We start from the raw sequence: 15,619 nt of genomic DNA, 5'->3' as shown, positions 1-15,619 counted from the left end.
CGATCAAACAGCCCGCAGGAGGGCCCCGGGCCTGAGCCCCGAACCCCAGACGGCTCAGGTGAACACGTGGCCGAGATCCCCGCACCTCTGCCCCACGGCCACTGGGACGCTCTCCTTCTGCCATCTGGTGGTCAGCCTGGGGACAGCAGCCAGAGAGCCGGTCTGGTCCCAGCCGGAGAGAGAGGGCCTGAGCATGTGCTGGTGGAGGAAGCTGTGTGTGCCGGGAGCGAGAGCGAAGAGGTCCCAGCAGGGGATGTAAGTAGAAGAGAAGAGATCACTTCCTGCAGAGCCATCTGTTCCTGGCCCAGAGATGCTGGCCAGCAGGTATGGCCCTCCCTGGGCCCTGGCAGTGGGCCGGTGTCCAGCGCCTGGGGCCTGGGCACGCCGGTGCAGGACACACCCTGCAGACCGTCTGCAGGCCCCAGCGGCCCTGTGGGCTCAGCAGCCAGGAGGGCTGTTTCAACTAAAACCTCAGAGTCTGTGAATAACCTGGCTTTACGCATAGGAAATAATGCACGTCAGGTAACATCCTGTCCCCTGTCGGGCAGAAGAACACAGTGGTGATCAGCAGGTCTTGAGGGTAGCCATGGGCACGGGCTCAGGTGTGCGGGAGCCATCACAGGAGGAGGTGGGGCGCAGAGCTGGAGCCGCTTTGTTAAGGGATGTACTCAACTGTTGCCCCAGAATTACCTATGGAAGCTGCAAGTGAGAAGCAGTCTCATAATTAGATAGTACGTGAAACACCCACGTGAAGAAATGTTATCTTGCCTTTAGAAGGGAGTCTCATTACGAACCTAGGCATGTGCTTGTGAGGTGTGCAGTCAGGCGAAAAAAAAAAGCAACACATAAAATTGACCCACGAAACGATCCTCCATGGAGGATAAAGAAAAAATAAGTCAAGATGCCAATACTGACCTTGGGACAACATGGGTGGGAACATGGGTCCCTTTAGAAGAGTGTTTCTTTCCGTAATAAGTGCTGCACTCCATGACCCGGGCTTGGCTGAATCCACAGACAACAGGAAGCAAGGACCTGCAGGGCCAACCGGGAGTTACATGCAGATTTCCAGCTGCCCGGAAGCTCGGCGCCCCACCGCCCATGTTGTTCAAGGGTCAGCTATAAAAGGAAAACAAAAAACCTCTTTTTCTACATAAATAATAGAAAATTTCATTTTTAACAGAATCCAGCAAGTGTGGATCTGGGAAACTTAGCAGAAGTATGTTCATTTTAAAATGCAGCCTCCGTATAACATGTAGGGCTTACGTTTGTCCTACGTGTATCTTATTTTCCTCTTCAGGTATTGCCGCAGAAGAGACTGGTATGTAGGAGAAATCCGTTCAGGATCTTTGAGTATCTGCAGCTCAGCCTAGAAGAGGTAATGTTGCCAGCATGGTGTTTCTCAGCGTGGGCCTCGGGCCTGGGCGACAGTGTAGACAAGCCCTCCTCAGTGCCTTTCTGCCTGCACTTGGGTACCGAGACCACCACAGGCAGCGCCCGCCGTCGGCCTGTCTGCATTTCACTCCTCGGCCTTTGCTTTATCCACTCTAGGAGGTCCATTTGTGGGTCCTGCCCGGTATCATCCCACAGAGGTTTCAGGGGGTCACGTGACTCTTTTGACATCAGGGTTTCAGATTGTCCAAATACCGTTTTACTCTTTTTTTTTACCAGCTACTGTAGAAACATGGTGCCCCAGATGGTAAAGAATCTGCCTGCAAAGTGGGAGAACTGGGTTGGGAAGATCCCCTGGAGGAGGGCATGGCAGCCCACTCCAGTATTCTTGTCTGGAGAGTCCCCATGGAGAGAGGAGCCTGGGGGCCCAAAGAGTCGGACACAACTGAGCGACCAAGCATAAAAAAATTACAAGTTTATTGAGACACAGAGCACATACATACCATTCTCTCATTTAAAGTGTGCAGTGGTTTTATATATATGTGTGTGTGTGTGTGTGTGCATGCGCGTGCTGTGTTTAGTCACTCAGTCGTGTCCAACTCTTTGTGTGTGTGTGTGTGCGCGCGTGCGCGTGCTGTGTTTAGTCACTCAGTCGTGTCCGACTCTTTGAGATCCCATGAACTGCAGCCCACGAGGCTCCTCTGTCCATGGGATTCTCCAGGCGAGAAAACTGGAGTGGGTTGCCATGCCCTCCTCCAGGGGATCTTCTCAACCCAGGGATTGAGCCCAGGTCTTCCGCATTGCAGGCGGATTCTTAACTGTCTGAGCCACCAGGGAAGCCCATATATATGTGTGTGTATATATGTACACACACACGCATATACGTGATTGTATATTTATTTGGCTCTGCTGGGTCTTTCCTGCTGCACAGGCTTTTCTCTAGCTGAGGTGAGCAGGGACTACTCTAGTTGTGCCCAGGCTTCTCTTTGCAGAAGCTACTTTTGTCGTGGAGCATGGACTCTAGAGCATTTGGGCTGCAGACCGTGGGCTCAGTAGCTGAGGCACACAGGCTTAGTTGCTCCGAGGCATGTGGGATCTTCCTGGACCGGGGATTGAACCCATTGTCTCCTGCATTGGCAGGCAGATTCTTTACCACTGAGCCACCAGGGAATCCCCTGTGCAGTGGTTTTTAGCATATTCCTGGAGCTTCACCAGCTTTTTGTAAACTGTGATGCGTGCTCTGGGTCATGTCATGACAGCTGATTATGTGAATGGATGGATTCTAAGTGTTTCCTTCTGCAGAATTACTAACGTGTCCCCTTTATGGAAGCTTCAAAAGTGGGTGCAGGCGGGTTTCTAAACCTGCCTCCTGTTTTCCTTCTGGGGTTCCTCTGTCCTGTGTTCATACAGCCTCGAGGGCCTCCTTTTTTGCTTCTGTCTGCACTGCACCCGGATTTGAAGACGGCGCCCCTCCTCCGTGTCGTGTCTGTGGCTGTGCCCTTCTCTGGGGGAGCCCCTGCCTGCCTGGACAGCTCCCGCAGCGTCTGGCTCAGCTCTGGGCGTCTCTGTGGGTCTCACGCCACGCTCATTGAGCTCCTCCACGCTGGTCATTCCCCATATGTGCTCACAGAGAAGTGATGGTGTCTCCCGCTGGCCCCTGCCTCCCTCCAGTGTGGCCAGCGGGACACAGAAGAGCTCGCGGCAGGAAAGGACGTCGGGATTTATTCCCTTCATCTACTCATTCTACACACGAGACAGCTGAGTCCGCTGTCGAGTACAGTGGTCACCAGCCGTGTGTGACTAGATAAACTAATTAAAATTGAGCAAAATTAAAACCCCTGTCCTCGGTTGCGCCCGCCGCATTTCAGACGCTCAGCAGGCACACGTAGTGCTGGGAACACCAGTCTCTAGCTGCTTGGCCTCTCTGAGCCTCTGGTGTCTGCACCGTGAGATGAGGGTCGTGTAACACCTCGTGCGTAAAGTGTTCCGGAATTAAATCGTGCGTGTGCTGGCCCCAGCGAAGCGCGTGTTGTGCCGCGGTGCCCGGGGGGTGTGCCCGCTGCTGCTGTCATCGGCATCATTATGGTCACTTGTGCAAGCCCGTTACTGGCTGGTTGGAACCCTTTCCTTTGCAATTCATGTCGAGCAAAATTATTCACCGGGTGCCTTCTGTGTCCAGGCCCTGGGCTGAGTATTAACAGTCCAGAGAGAGGCAGAATGTGGCTCAAGTCCTCTCACAGACGGGACTGCGGTCCGGCGTGATGGGCACAGCGTGGGCTGCACCTGTGCCACGCCCTCCTACCCGGTGCCTGACGTCTGTGACGTGCTCGGTGACAATTATCAATGGACGTGTACGAGGTCTGGGATTGGCCCAGAAACCGGTGGAGCCTGAAGGGACGAGATGCGTGTCAGGAACCGGGGGCTCTACCTCTGCTCCAGCCCAGTGACCCGCTGATGCTTCTCACTGACTGTCTTGCTCTTGCTTCCCAAACACTTGCTGAAGAAATGCTGGAGTGACAGGAGACGAGGGGGTTCTCATTCCTGCAAGCTGCTTGGTCCCCGAGAAATTCCAGAGACATGTTGGCAGAAGTCTCCAGGCTGCTGCCAGTTAAGCCCAGCCCCACTTCCCAGCTCCGTTTTGGCCGATTTCCTTGGATGCATCACCCCCGTTTATCAGCACCACCCGTGCAGTTTTCCGTGTGTCCATAAATGCCCACGAGGAACATGGGCAGCCCTGCTGTGGTGATTCAAAGCGGCTCTTAGGTTGTGAGAATGGCAGCACTGAGCTGGCTTAGACATCTGTCTTGGAGAGCTGTTTTTCACCTTAATAACGCTTTAGGCCCTGACCAGATCTAGTGATATGGCGTTAAAACCATCATTAGGCTTATCCATCCATCATATTGGTTGGTTTAGTTGCTAAGTCATGTCTGACTCTTGCAACCCGGTGGACTGTAGCCCATCAGGCTCCTCTCTCCCTGGAATTCTCCAGGCAAGAATACTGGAGTGGGTTGCCTTTTCCTTCTCCAGGAGATCTTCCTGACCCAGGGATTGAACCCAAGTCTCCTGCACTGCAAGTGGATTCTTTACTGACTGAGCTACCAGGGAAAGCCATTATCCATCATTATTAGTACTCCTCAAGTAAAGACTTACTGTGACATTTCAAGGAACGAAGTAGACATTCCCCACAGACCTCCCTGGACTTGTTCTTCACCCGCCTAGTTGTGTCCGGTTCTTTGAGACCCGTGGACTGTAACTGCCAGGCTTCCCTGTCCTTTACTATCTCCTGGAGTTTGCTCACATTTATATCCATTGAGTCTGTTACACTGTCTTAACCATCTCATCCTCTGCTGCCCCCTTCTCCTCCTGCCTTCAGTCTTTCCCAGCATCAGGGTCTTTTCCAGTGAGTCGGCTCTTCACAGCAGGTGGCCTAAGTGTTGGCGCGTCAGCATCAGTCCCTCCAAACACTACTCAGGGTTGATTTCCTTTAGGATTGACTGGTTTGGTCCCCTTGCAGTCCAAGGGACCCTCAAGGGTCTTCTCTAGCACCAGAGTTGGAAAGCATCAGTTCCTTGGTGCTCAACCCTTATGGTCCAGCATGACTACCGGAAAGACCGTCGCTTTGGCTATACAGACCTTTGTTGGCAAAGTGATGTCTTTGCTTTTTAATAAGCTGTCTGGATTTGTCATAGCTTTCCTTCCAAAGAGCAAGCGTCTTTGATTTCATGGCTGCAGTCACCATTCACAGTGATTTTGGAGCCCAAGAAAAGGAAATCTGTCACTCTCTCCACTTTTTCCCCCTTCTGCTTGCATGAAGTGATGGGACCTGATGGCATGATCTTATTAGTTTCTTGAATGTAGTTTTAAGCCAGCTTTTTCACTCTCCTCTTTCACTCTCATCAAGAGGCTCTTTAGTTCCTCTTCACTTTCTGCCATTAGATGGTATCATCTGCATATCTGAAGTTATTGATATTTCTCCCAGTTATCTTGATTCCAGCCTCATCAAGAAGCTCTTTAGTTCCTCTTCACTTTCTGCCATTAGAGTGGTATCATCTGCATATCTGAGGTTATTGATATTTCTCCCAGTTATCTTGATTCCAGCTTGTGATTCACACAGTCCAGCATTTCTCATAATGTACTCTGCATATAAGTTAAATAAGCAGGGTGACAGTAGACAGCCTTGCCATACTTCTTTCCCAATTTGGAATCAGTCTGTTGTTCCATGTCTGTTTCTAACCATTGCTTCTTGACCTGCCTACAGGTTTCTTGGGAGGCAGATAAGGTGGTCTGGTATTACCATCTCTTTAACAATTTTCCACAGTTTGTTGTGATCTACAGTCAAAGACTTTCACACAGTCCATGAAGAAGATGTTTTCCTAGAATTCCCTTCCTTTCTCTGTGATTCAGTGGATGTTGGCAATTTGATCCCTGGTTCTTCTGCCTTTTCTAAACCCAGCTTGTACATCTGGAAGTTCTGGGTTCACATACTGCTGAAGCCTGGCTTGAAGGGTTTTGAGCATAACCTTATTAGCACGTGAAATGAGCACAATTATCTGGTAGTTTGAACATCCTTTGACAGTGCCCTCCTTTGAGATTGAAATGAAAACTGACCTCTTCCAGTCCTATGGCCACTGCTGAGTTTTCCAAATTTGCTGGCATATGGAGTGCAGCACTTTAACAGCATCATCTTTTAGGATTTGAAGTAGCTCAGCTGGAATTCCATCACCTCCAGTAGCTTTGTATGCAGTTATGCTTCCTAAAGCCCACTTGACTTCACACTCCAGGATGTCTGGCTTCAGGTGAGTGACCACACCATTGTGGTTATCCAGGTTATTAAGACCTTTTTTGTATAGTCTTCTGTGTATTCTTGCCATCACTTCTTAATCTCTTCTGCCTCTGTTAAATCCTTATCATTTCTCTCCTTTATTGAGTCCATCTTTGCATGAAATGTTCCCTTGGTATCTCCAATTTTCTTGAAGAGATCTCCAGTCTTTCCAATTCTATTGTTTTCCTGTATTTATTTGCATTGTTCATTAAAGAGGGCCTTTTATCTCTCCTTGCTATTCTTTGGAACTCTACATTCACTTGGAAATATCTTTCCCTTTCTCCTTTGCTTTTTGCTTCTCTTCTTTCCTCAGCTATTTGTACAGCCTCCTCAGACAACCACTTCGCCTTCTTGCATTTCTTTTTCTTTGGGATGGTTTTGGTCACTGCCTCCTGCAGTGTTGTGAACCTCTGTCCATAGTTCTTTAGGCACTCTGTCTACAAGATCTAATCCCTTGAATCTGTTCATCGCCTCCACTGTGTAACCATAAGGGGTTTGATTTAGATCATACCTAAATGGCCTAGTGGTTTTCCCTATTTTCTTCAATTTAAGCCTGAATTTTGGGATAAGGAGCTGATGATCTGAGCCACAGTCAGCTTCCAGTCTTGTTTTCACTGGCTGTACAGAGCTTCTCCATCTTTGGCTGTGAAGAATATAATCAGTCTGATTTCGGTGTTGACCATCTGGTGATGTCCGTGTGTAGAGTTGTCTCTTGAGTTGTTGGAAGAGGGTGTTTGCTATGACCAGTGCGTTCTCTTGGCAAAGCTCTTTTAGCCTTTGCTCTGCTTCATGTTGTACTCCAAGGCCAAACTTGCCTATTATTCCAGGTATCTCTTGATTTCCTGCTTTTGCATTCCAATTCCCCACGAAGAAAAGGACATCTTTTTTTGGTGTTAGTTCTAGAAAGTCTTGTAGGTCTTCATAGAACCACTCAACTGCAGTTTCTTCAGCATTAGTGGTTGGGGCATAGACTTGAATATATAGTGTAATGATGAATGGTCTGCCTTGGAAATGAATCAAGATCATACTGTCGTTTTTGAAATCGCACCCAAGTACTGCATTTCAGACTCTTTGGTTGATGAAGAGTTCCTCCATTTCTTCTAGGGGGTTCTTGCCCACGGTAGTACATAGAATGGTCTTCTGAATTACATTTGCCTGTTGCTGTCCATTTCAGTTCACTGATTCCTAAGATGTTGATGTGCACTCTAACCATCTCCTGCTTGACCAGGTCCAATTTACCTTGATTTACAGGCCTAACATTCCAGGTTCTTACGCAAATTGTTCTTTACAGCATTGGACTTTACTTTCACCACCAAACACATCCACAGCTAAGCAACATTCCCACTTTAGCTCAGCCTCCTTGTTCCTTCTGGAGCTATTAGCAATTGCCCTCCACTCTTCCCCAGTAGCATATTGGATGCCTTCCAACCTGGGAGGCTCATTTTCCAGTGTTATATCTTTTTGCTTTTTCATACTGTTCATGTTCATGGGGTTCTCGCAGCAAGAATACTACAGTGGTTTGCCATTCCCTTCTCCAGTGGACTGCATTTTGTCAGAACTCTCCACTGTGACCCGTCCGTCTTGGGTGGCCCTGCACAGCATGGCTTGTAACTTGATTAAGTTATGCAGGCCCCTTCAACACTGATGACTTAATTCTAAAGAATGCCAACCCCACTGGAACAAGATCCTCCCCAACTATAATAAGTCGATCAGAATGGGGATTACTTAAACAGGGTGGTCAGGGAAGACCTATCTGAGGAGTGACCTTTGATACCAGCTGTGGGAGCAGCAGTTACAAAGGCCAAGGCAGGAGCGAGCTCAGTGCATCCGAAGAGAAGTGAAGCAGCCTGCTGGGAAGAGTCACAGGGCTGGAGGCAGTGAAGGCAGGTATGCAGCCAGATGCCTGGGAGCAGGGGGTCTTCCCGTGTTGGGAAGGTGGCTTGGGCTGCCCCAGAGATGAGGCTGTGGGACCAGAGTGCGGGGCCCTTTGGAGAAGTACAGGCAGGAGGAGACCACTGGTTTTCAGACGAGATCAGGTGCATTCAGGGTGGTATGGCCATAGACCCGCTGGTCTTCAGAGCAGCTCTCGATTTGGATCTGGATAGAACTAAAGTAGTTATCAAACCACTTTTCTCTTAAAAACTGTCGAGGGACCCTGAGGAGCATCTTACGTGGATTATATCTGTTGATGTTTACCTAATTATATATTTAAATGAAAATTTAAGTATGTGTTTATTAACTCATTTTACATGCTAACCCACTGAAATAATATTTTTATGAAAAACAACTATATTTTTTCAAAGCAAAACAAGTCGAGTGAGAAGAATAGCATGGTTTTTTCATTTTTGCAAAGACTGTAAGGTGAGGCTGAAGAGAAGCACCCTGGACTCTCACATCCGCTGCTCCATTCAGCCTCTTGTGGTATCGCATGTGTCAGAGCCTCTGGGGAGAATGAGCCTTAAACTCAGGAAATGGTTTTGACCTTGTGGCCCCCCTTCAAGGGTCTTGGGGACCCTAGGATCTTCCAACTGGCCACACCTCAAGGACCACTGCTATAAAAAGGAATGTCATAGGTGGCCAGGAGAGGGTGGCGATGGGGTGGATTGGGGCGATTTCTGAGGGTCGGGAAGGTGTTTCCTTAGCAGAGGCTTGCCACTCCTTAAAAGCCCTGCACCTTCACAGCTGTGGTCTTGTGTCCTGAACACTGGGCAGGGAGGAGAGCAGCCGTCAGCACCAAGGACAGCAGCCTGGGGGGGGGGTTGGGGGGCCCTCCAGGGTACCTGTCGTTTGATCAGCCGTCAGCACCAAGGACAGCAGCCTGAGGGGTGGCAGGGAACTGCCTTTCTGCTGCCACCTGCACCAGAGGGCCCTTGACAGGGAACCTGTCGTTTGATCATAAGCCTCGTCCTCCGTCCTCAGGTTTACAAAGAAAGTAGCATGTAGAGCCACCGTTTTAGTTGCCGTCTACTGCAGACCAGCCTCACCCGAGTCTTTCAGGTGTAAACTCAGATCCCAGCCCCCTTCTACAGACAGAGCAAATAGCAGGGCCTGTTTCCCGTGTCAGTGCTGGGCATCCTTTTGTTTTTGTCAGAAGGTTATTTTTATTTCCATATCCAGGTGATCTTACCCAACTGAGCCTGACTTTGCCGTTTCCCCCTTGTATCCCCATGTGAGGGAAGCATGGTGTCATATGATGAAGTTAATGGAAAGATGGGGTTTACTTGTTAGGAAATCACTTTACAGCAAGTGACCAAGAAACTCATTTGATTGTGAGTCAGCCCAAGTCTGCATTGCTCACTTTCCACAAATTTCTTCGTTTTTCTTCTACAATTTTTTTCCCTGGTTATTTTACAGAGGAAAATCCAATGAGCAAAAGTTTCTACTGTTATTGCTCTTTATGTCGTTTTTCAGTTTAACTGTGTGGTTTTTTAAAAGAGAAAATACATGGAAAATTTCATAAAAGTGTTGTTTTTTTTTTCACTGATTTTTAAACTATTCTGTGACATTCCTATTTACCCCTTGAAATTTGAATGAACCATTTATGTTTAAAAGTTTGTGACCAATTGGATGGTGCAAAGGACATTCATTGATATTTAAGGCAAAAATAAATCTGTGAAATAGTTTTTCGAGAACAAGGAACAGTTTCTGATGAGCATTTTCTCCTTGTCCTGTTTTTAGGCCTTCTTCCTGGTCTATGCGCTGGGATGTCTGAGTATTTACTATGAAAAGGTAAGGTGTTTTATTCACACAATCCACTTAAAATTGCCTGATGCCAAAAGCACGTTGTAATCCTTTTCATATTGCTTTACTCCAAGTGTATCTACTTTCACTGGATAAAACTGGAATTGAATTTTTTTTCTCTAAGTTTAGTCTTTGGATCCTGAATTGGGACTGTTCAGGCAAAAAAAGCCAACTTTGATCCTTTGAGACTAAATTTCATTCCCAGATCCTAGGAGAAGAGCAGTGTCTTTATCTGATGATCAGAAAATCCGTGAGAATGGTACTGAAAATTAACAGCAGAAACAAAAACCGCCTGTGCTTAGCACCCGATTCAGTGAAGGTTGTGAGTCAGGTACCTTGCACGCGGTACTTCTGGGCCTTACCTCCGAGCGTGAAGAGTTTTACAGATGAGGTAACTGAGGCTCAGGAAATGAGCCACTCACAGGGTCACGCAGCTGGTCTGGTTAGAATTAGCATTTGAACTGATGCCAGGGCAGCTCCGAAGCCCACAGTTTTGTGCTGTAGTCTGCTGCCCTTGGAAGATCATTAATCCTGTTTCCAGTGAAGGAGCTGGGGGCGGTGGGAGGTGAGAGTTCACCGCACACGTCTGTACTTTTTGAATTTTGGACCTTGTGAATACAACACCTCTTCAAAAAACCTCATGAAGTTAAAATCAAGGTGAAAAAGGTAAGCAGAACATCAGACGGGAGAAGTGAGTGAAGTTGCTCAGTCGTGTCTAACTCTTTGTGACCCCATGGACTGTAGCCTACCAGGCTCCTCCATCCATGAGATTTTCCAGGCAAGAATACTGGAGTGGGTTGCCATTTCCTTTTCCAGGGGATCTTCCCAACCCAGGAATTGAACCTGGGTCTCCTGCATTGTAGGCAGACGCTTTACCATCTGAGCCACCAGGGAAGCCAGGAGAACATGTATTTTATTCTGTCCTTGGGAGCACATGTCTTATCACTCAGCAGATTCTAACCCCATAAATCTTTTTCACGAGTATTCCCGTGGTTTGGGAATGGGTGTGTGGCTGGCGGGTGACTCCTTTTCTCAGGTGGCGGCCCTTCTCAGCCCGCCCTGCGTCCTCCCCTGGGCCCTCGCCAACACTCGTCAGGACGTGCCGGCTGCTGAAACGCGGCGGGCTGTCCAAGTCAGAGTCCAGCCTTCTCCACCAGACTCTTGCTTGTTTTGTGGGGGGATGGATTTGAAGACCACACGCATACGGAGTTTCCACTGTAGGAACAACTGGTTTGGGGGTTTTGTTTTTTGTTGTTTTTTTAAAGAAGAAAAAAAGTCTCAACTTTAGCTCATGTTTATAGTATTAAGATCTTAGGCCGAGACAAACTGATCAAGTCTTATTGAGTGACTGAGCCGTAAACCAAGTAAAGAATGGCTCCTTTTACTCAAGGCTGAAATGAAGCAGGAAGCTTCTCACACTTCCCTGGTGCTTCGTGTGGTGGTTTTGAATTGATACGTGAGAATGTTATCTCATGGTATCGTCAAACAAGCAGTTGGATTATTAATTTGTGCTGTGGGATTAATTACCTAGTTTCAGAGACTAAATGGAGTATCTTTTCTTTTAAGGCTTTTACAGAATTCACTTTTTGCATTTCTGAACGTGGCCCACCGTACTGTAGCTACCCGTCAGGGTCTCTACATGCTGGAACGTGCGCCCTCGGCTTTGGTGGCCCCGGCCCAGCCCCGTTCCTCTGGCTGGGCTGTTCTCTCCCAACACCCTGTCCACTGCCCTTCCTGCCCTCACTTGGCTGCTCCCTGTCTCCAGAGTGGCTGTCTCGGGGGGGCTTCGCCCAGGTCCTCTGTGACTGTGCTGTCCAGTAGAAATATGATGGGAGCCTCACACGAGAGCCTCATGCATAATTTTTAATTTTCTAGTAGCCACACTGAAAAGGTTTTTATTATTTTTAGTCAGCTGAAATTGATGTACATAGTTTATTTAACCGAACATATTTAAGACTACTGAGATAGTCTTAACCCGACATATTTAAACTGCTTCTCTTTTGCATATGAAGTTTGCATTCTCTTTTGCGTACAAAGTCTTTGAAACTCAGTGTGTGTTTATGGCAGTTCAGGGGAGTGGCTGGCGGCCGCCACACTGGACATCTTGGGTCTGTATCTTCCAGCTAAAGCCCTTCATCGTGGGCACCATCTTCAGCTCACATTTGGTAGAGATGCTGTTGATGCGCTGGCCAGGTGACCGATGGGTACACGCATAGTAAGTAATGCCTGGTCTTCTCCTACCAACCACAGGAGCCTTTAACGATCATGAAGCTCTGGAACGCTTTCTCCACAGTTCAGCCCACGTTCAGGACGACCTACATGGCATACCATCACTTCCGCAGCAAGGGCTGGGTGCCCAAGCCCGGACTTAAGTACGGAACAGATTTGCGTAAGTGATTCCTTGGCCTCGCAGGCACGTGAACCAGGCTTAGGGTCCGGGTCAGATTCCGGGGCGAACATCAAATTGGTTGTGTGTGGTTGCTGTTTTTTCCTGAGGTGCTGTCCTCCTCCTGGCTTAGATAAGAGCATTTGGATGAGGGTGGAGGGTATGTTTTTCCCTCTTGTCTGCTCTGAGATCTTAAAAGAGAGTCCACAGCCCCCACCCCCACCTCTCATTAGTTTGTGATCCTGTGATGAAGGGCGGTCCCTTGTCTTCTGGGAGAGTTTCATTTGGCAAATTATGTGTTGCTGCTAAGTCGCTTCAGTCATGTCCGACTCTGTGCGACCCCATAGACAGCAACCCACCAGGCTCCTCCGTCCATGGGATTTTCCAGGCAAGAGGACTGGAGTGTGCAGTTACCACTAATAATCATGGTGTACTGGTGATGGTAGTGACAGCAATCATTTCTTGAGCCCTCACTGAGTGCCAGGCGTTCGACATTCATGACCTCATTTAATCCTAACAGCAGTTGTACGAGACTGGTGCTCTCGAGCCTCATTTTTCTGATAAGGAGACTGCAGTTGTGGTAGAAAGGGTCACCTGCCCCTAAAAGTCTCCAGGGCGAGTATCAGAGTACTGCACTCTGAATGCTGGAACCCAGGCTCTTAGAAACTGCATACGGCACTGCCTCCCTGCTCTTTATTTAAAGGAAGGAGTTGGGGCCCGGCAAGCACCCCATTCACCAGAATATTGCTGAGGGTCTTGTGTGAGCCAGATCTTCTTAGGTGCCAGGAACACCCAGGAGCTGCCTGGGTGGGCACGCTCCTTACATGCTGGGAGGGGGACAAGCAAGCAGACATACAAATATGCACTGTAATTTCAGGGTACTGAGAAAAATAAAGTGGAATAAAGGGACAGAGAGTAAAAGGAAGGTAGATGGTTAGGAGAAGACTCTGAAAAGATGTGCCCCAAACACCAACAACTCAAGTGCAACCCCAGTGAAGGAACAGGTCCCCTGAGAGTGTAGGGAAGAACCCCCAGGGCCCAGGGGAGTAACCCTTTGCAGAGGCGCAAAGGCCCCGAGGCAGGAACGAGTCCAGCAGGTCTCAGTGTGTCCAGAGCTCCGGGGTCCGTCCCTGGGGAGAGTCAGGCTGGGGGAGATCACGTGGGCCCTGGCACAGACTTGGGATGTTATTCTGCCTATTGGAAGTCTGAGGGGATCTCAAGCAAAGGAGTGACTTATATTTAACAACTCGATTCAATAGGACCTTTGCTTTGTTACTAACAGATGGTGGGGTTAGGGTGGGACGAGGGGAGCAAAAGGTGGAAGCAGAGAGAGGAGTCAGGGAAGCTGACCTGACCAGCCTTGCAGCTGGAATAGGAAGTAGGGTCTGGGGGAGGAGAGGAGTTCAGGGTCACGCCTAGATTCTTGGATTTGTGTTTTGGACATAGTAAGTCAACTGGGAGTAGGGGGAGGGGGAAGATGCTGTGAAGATGAACGATTCTGGAGCCCAGGAGGAGTGGGGGGAGGGGGAAGATGCTGTGAAGATGAACAGTTCTGGAGCCCAGGAGAGCCTCGAGGTACACTCTTGCCGGGGGCTGGTTGCATCACTAGGCCTGGGCACGTGGGCGAAGGTCCTTGGGATCCCCTACCGCAGGGGTCCCCAACCTCCAGGATCGAACGCCTGGTGATCTGAGGTGGAGCCGATGTACTGATAGTAGAAAGATGTGATGTACGTGAGTCATTCCCAGACCCCACCGGTCCATGGAAAAACTCCTCCACGGAACCAGCCTGCGGTGCCAGAACGTTCGGGGGCCGCTGCCCTCCAGCACTGCTGCTCCTGATAAGCCCCTGAAACTTTGCCACATCCACCCAGTGGGTGCTTCCTGGGAGCTCTTGAGAATTGTATGTGAGGTGCAAACAAAGATGTCGAGGTGTTTGAGAGGACTCCTGTGACATCATGGCCCCTGAGGTCTACAGGCTCGATCATGTACTGCTCCATGTATTTTTGAGCCTTTCCTTGTTAATACACAAAGAAAGCCAGTTCAGTCTTTTAAATCAAGTGCTCTAAAATCAAGTGTGCTTAACCTAGAATCATAAGATGGTATTCGAGGGGCCCCAGGCACCCCCCCCCCAGAATTTTATTCAAAATTGCATGTTTGTAAATGGGTGCATTTTTCTGCGTCGAGAACGGGTGGTGGTCGTTGTTCAGTCTCTAAGTCATGTCCGACTCTGCGAGCCCATGGACTGCAGCACACCAGGTTCCCCTGTCCTTCACTGTCCTGGAATCTGCTCAGATTCATGTCCCTTGAGTCAGTGATGCTGTCTAACCATCCCATCCTCTGCCACCCCCTTCTGCTTTCATTAAATTCTCAAAGTGGGTCAGCAATATATATAAAGCTAAGGAGTGCCCACCCCTCTAAGATAAAGGCTCCTATTGTTTCTTCCAGGCCTGGGTTTCAGGTACAGATGTCCTAACTCTGGGTCACCACGTGAATGATCAGGATGACCTTGAGCTTAGCTTGCAGAGTCACCCACAGGTCATGGCACTTAAATGAGGTGAGCCTGTGGCCTGGCCATCACTGGCTCCCGCCTGCCCTCTTCCTCCCTGGGGAAGAGCAGCCGCCCAGGCTGCACACTCGGCAGGCCTTGGCCAGTGTGCTTGGTGAATGGGTGAAACATGAGCGGGATTTTCCAGCCAGCAAGGCCACAGTGACGCACTCAGAGGCAGCGGGGTGACGGAGAAAGCCTTTGGGGCTCGCGGCCAGCTCAGTGTCTTGCTGCCTGTGTGACCTCAGAAAGGTTACTGTGCCTCTCAGCTTCCGGTCACTCATCATGTAACATGGATACCATCATATTTATAAAGCAACATCTGTATAAAAAGTAAAAACAGAAAATTGCAGGGGCGGGGCCTCTGTCGAATGTGGTGTAAGCATACCTTATCCATGTGCTTTCAGTACTCAAGTCATCTTTGTGGAGGGTGAGTAGAGAGAACTTGCTCATTTAAAAATAAACAGCCTGATAAGGATGGATGAAAGGGTGGACAGACGGACAGACTTTTTAAAAAGGAGGAAAATCCATCCACTGCTGTTTCCCAGCTCCCCAAGGCCTTTGCCCGCTGGGGGGTGTTTTACGCACTTGGAGACGCTCGTGTGGTTACTGTGAGCCCAGGTCCTGGCCCAGCAGCGCCGGGAAGGGCGTCTTCAGGCCAGAGTCCGGGAGCTGTGCTGGCCAGCGGTGAGGGATGTGGCCCCCCGACCTTGGCCCCCGCCCCAGGCGCAGCAGT

General features: G+C 49.2%; 1 protein-coding gene and 1 non-coding gene across 8 annotated transcripts in view; one reads left to right on the top strand and one right to left on the bottom strand.

Annotated features, from left to right (window-relative positions):
* TSEN2 (TSEN2 tRNA splicing endonuclease subunit) overlaps nucleotides 1–15,619 on the top strand; it is a 46,024-nt gene that overhangs the window by 18,963 nt on the left and 11,442 nt on the right. For 4 of the 7 annotated variants that reach the window (XM_010862466.1, XM_010862463.1, XM_010862462.1 and 1 more), the window contains exons 6-9: nucleotides 1–324; nucleotides 1,298–1,375; nucleotides 9,890–9,940; nucleotides 12,203–12,341. In XM_010862466.1, coding sequence (XP_010860768.1) covers nucleotides 1–324; nucleotides 1,298–1,375; nucleotides 9,890–9,940; nucleotides 12,203–12,341 — 592 coding nt within the window. The remainder of the gene's footprint in view (nucleotides 325–1,297; nucleotides 1,376–9,889; nucleotides 9,941–12,202; nucleotides 12,342–15,619) is intronic. The other 3 variants (XM_010862468.1, XM_010862465.1, XM_010862469.1) reach the window with 2 other exon arrangements.
* TRNAC-ACA lies at nucleotides 10,775–10,846 on the bottom strand. Its single transcript has one exon. It is a non-coding gene; the product is annotated as a tRNA-Cys (tRNA).

This window comes from Bison bison, unplaced genomic scaffold, assembly GCF_000754665.1.
Source record: "Bison bison bison isolate TAMUID 2011002044 unplaced genomic scaffold, Bison_UMD1.0 scf7180017864482, whole genome shotgun sequence".
In the NCBI taxonomy this organism is placed as follows: domain Eukaryota; kingdom Metazoa; phylum Chordata; class Mammalia; order Artiodactyla; family Bovidae; genus Bison; species Bison bison.
Note: the sequence above shows the minus strand (reverse complement) of the source record. Positions and strands in the feature narration are given on the sequence as shown.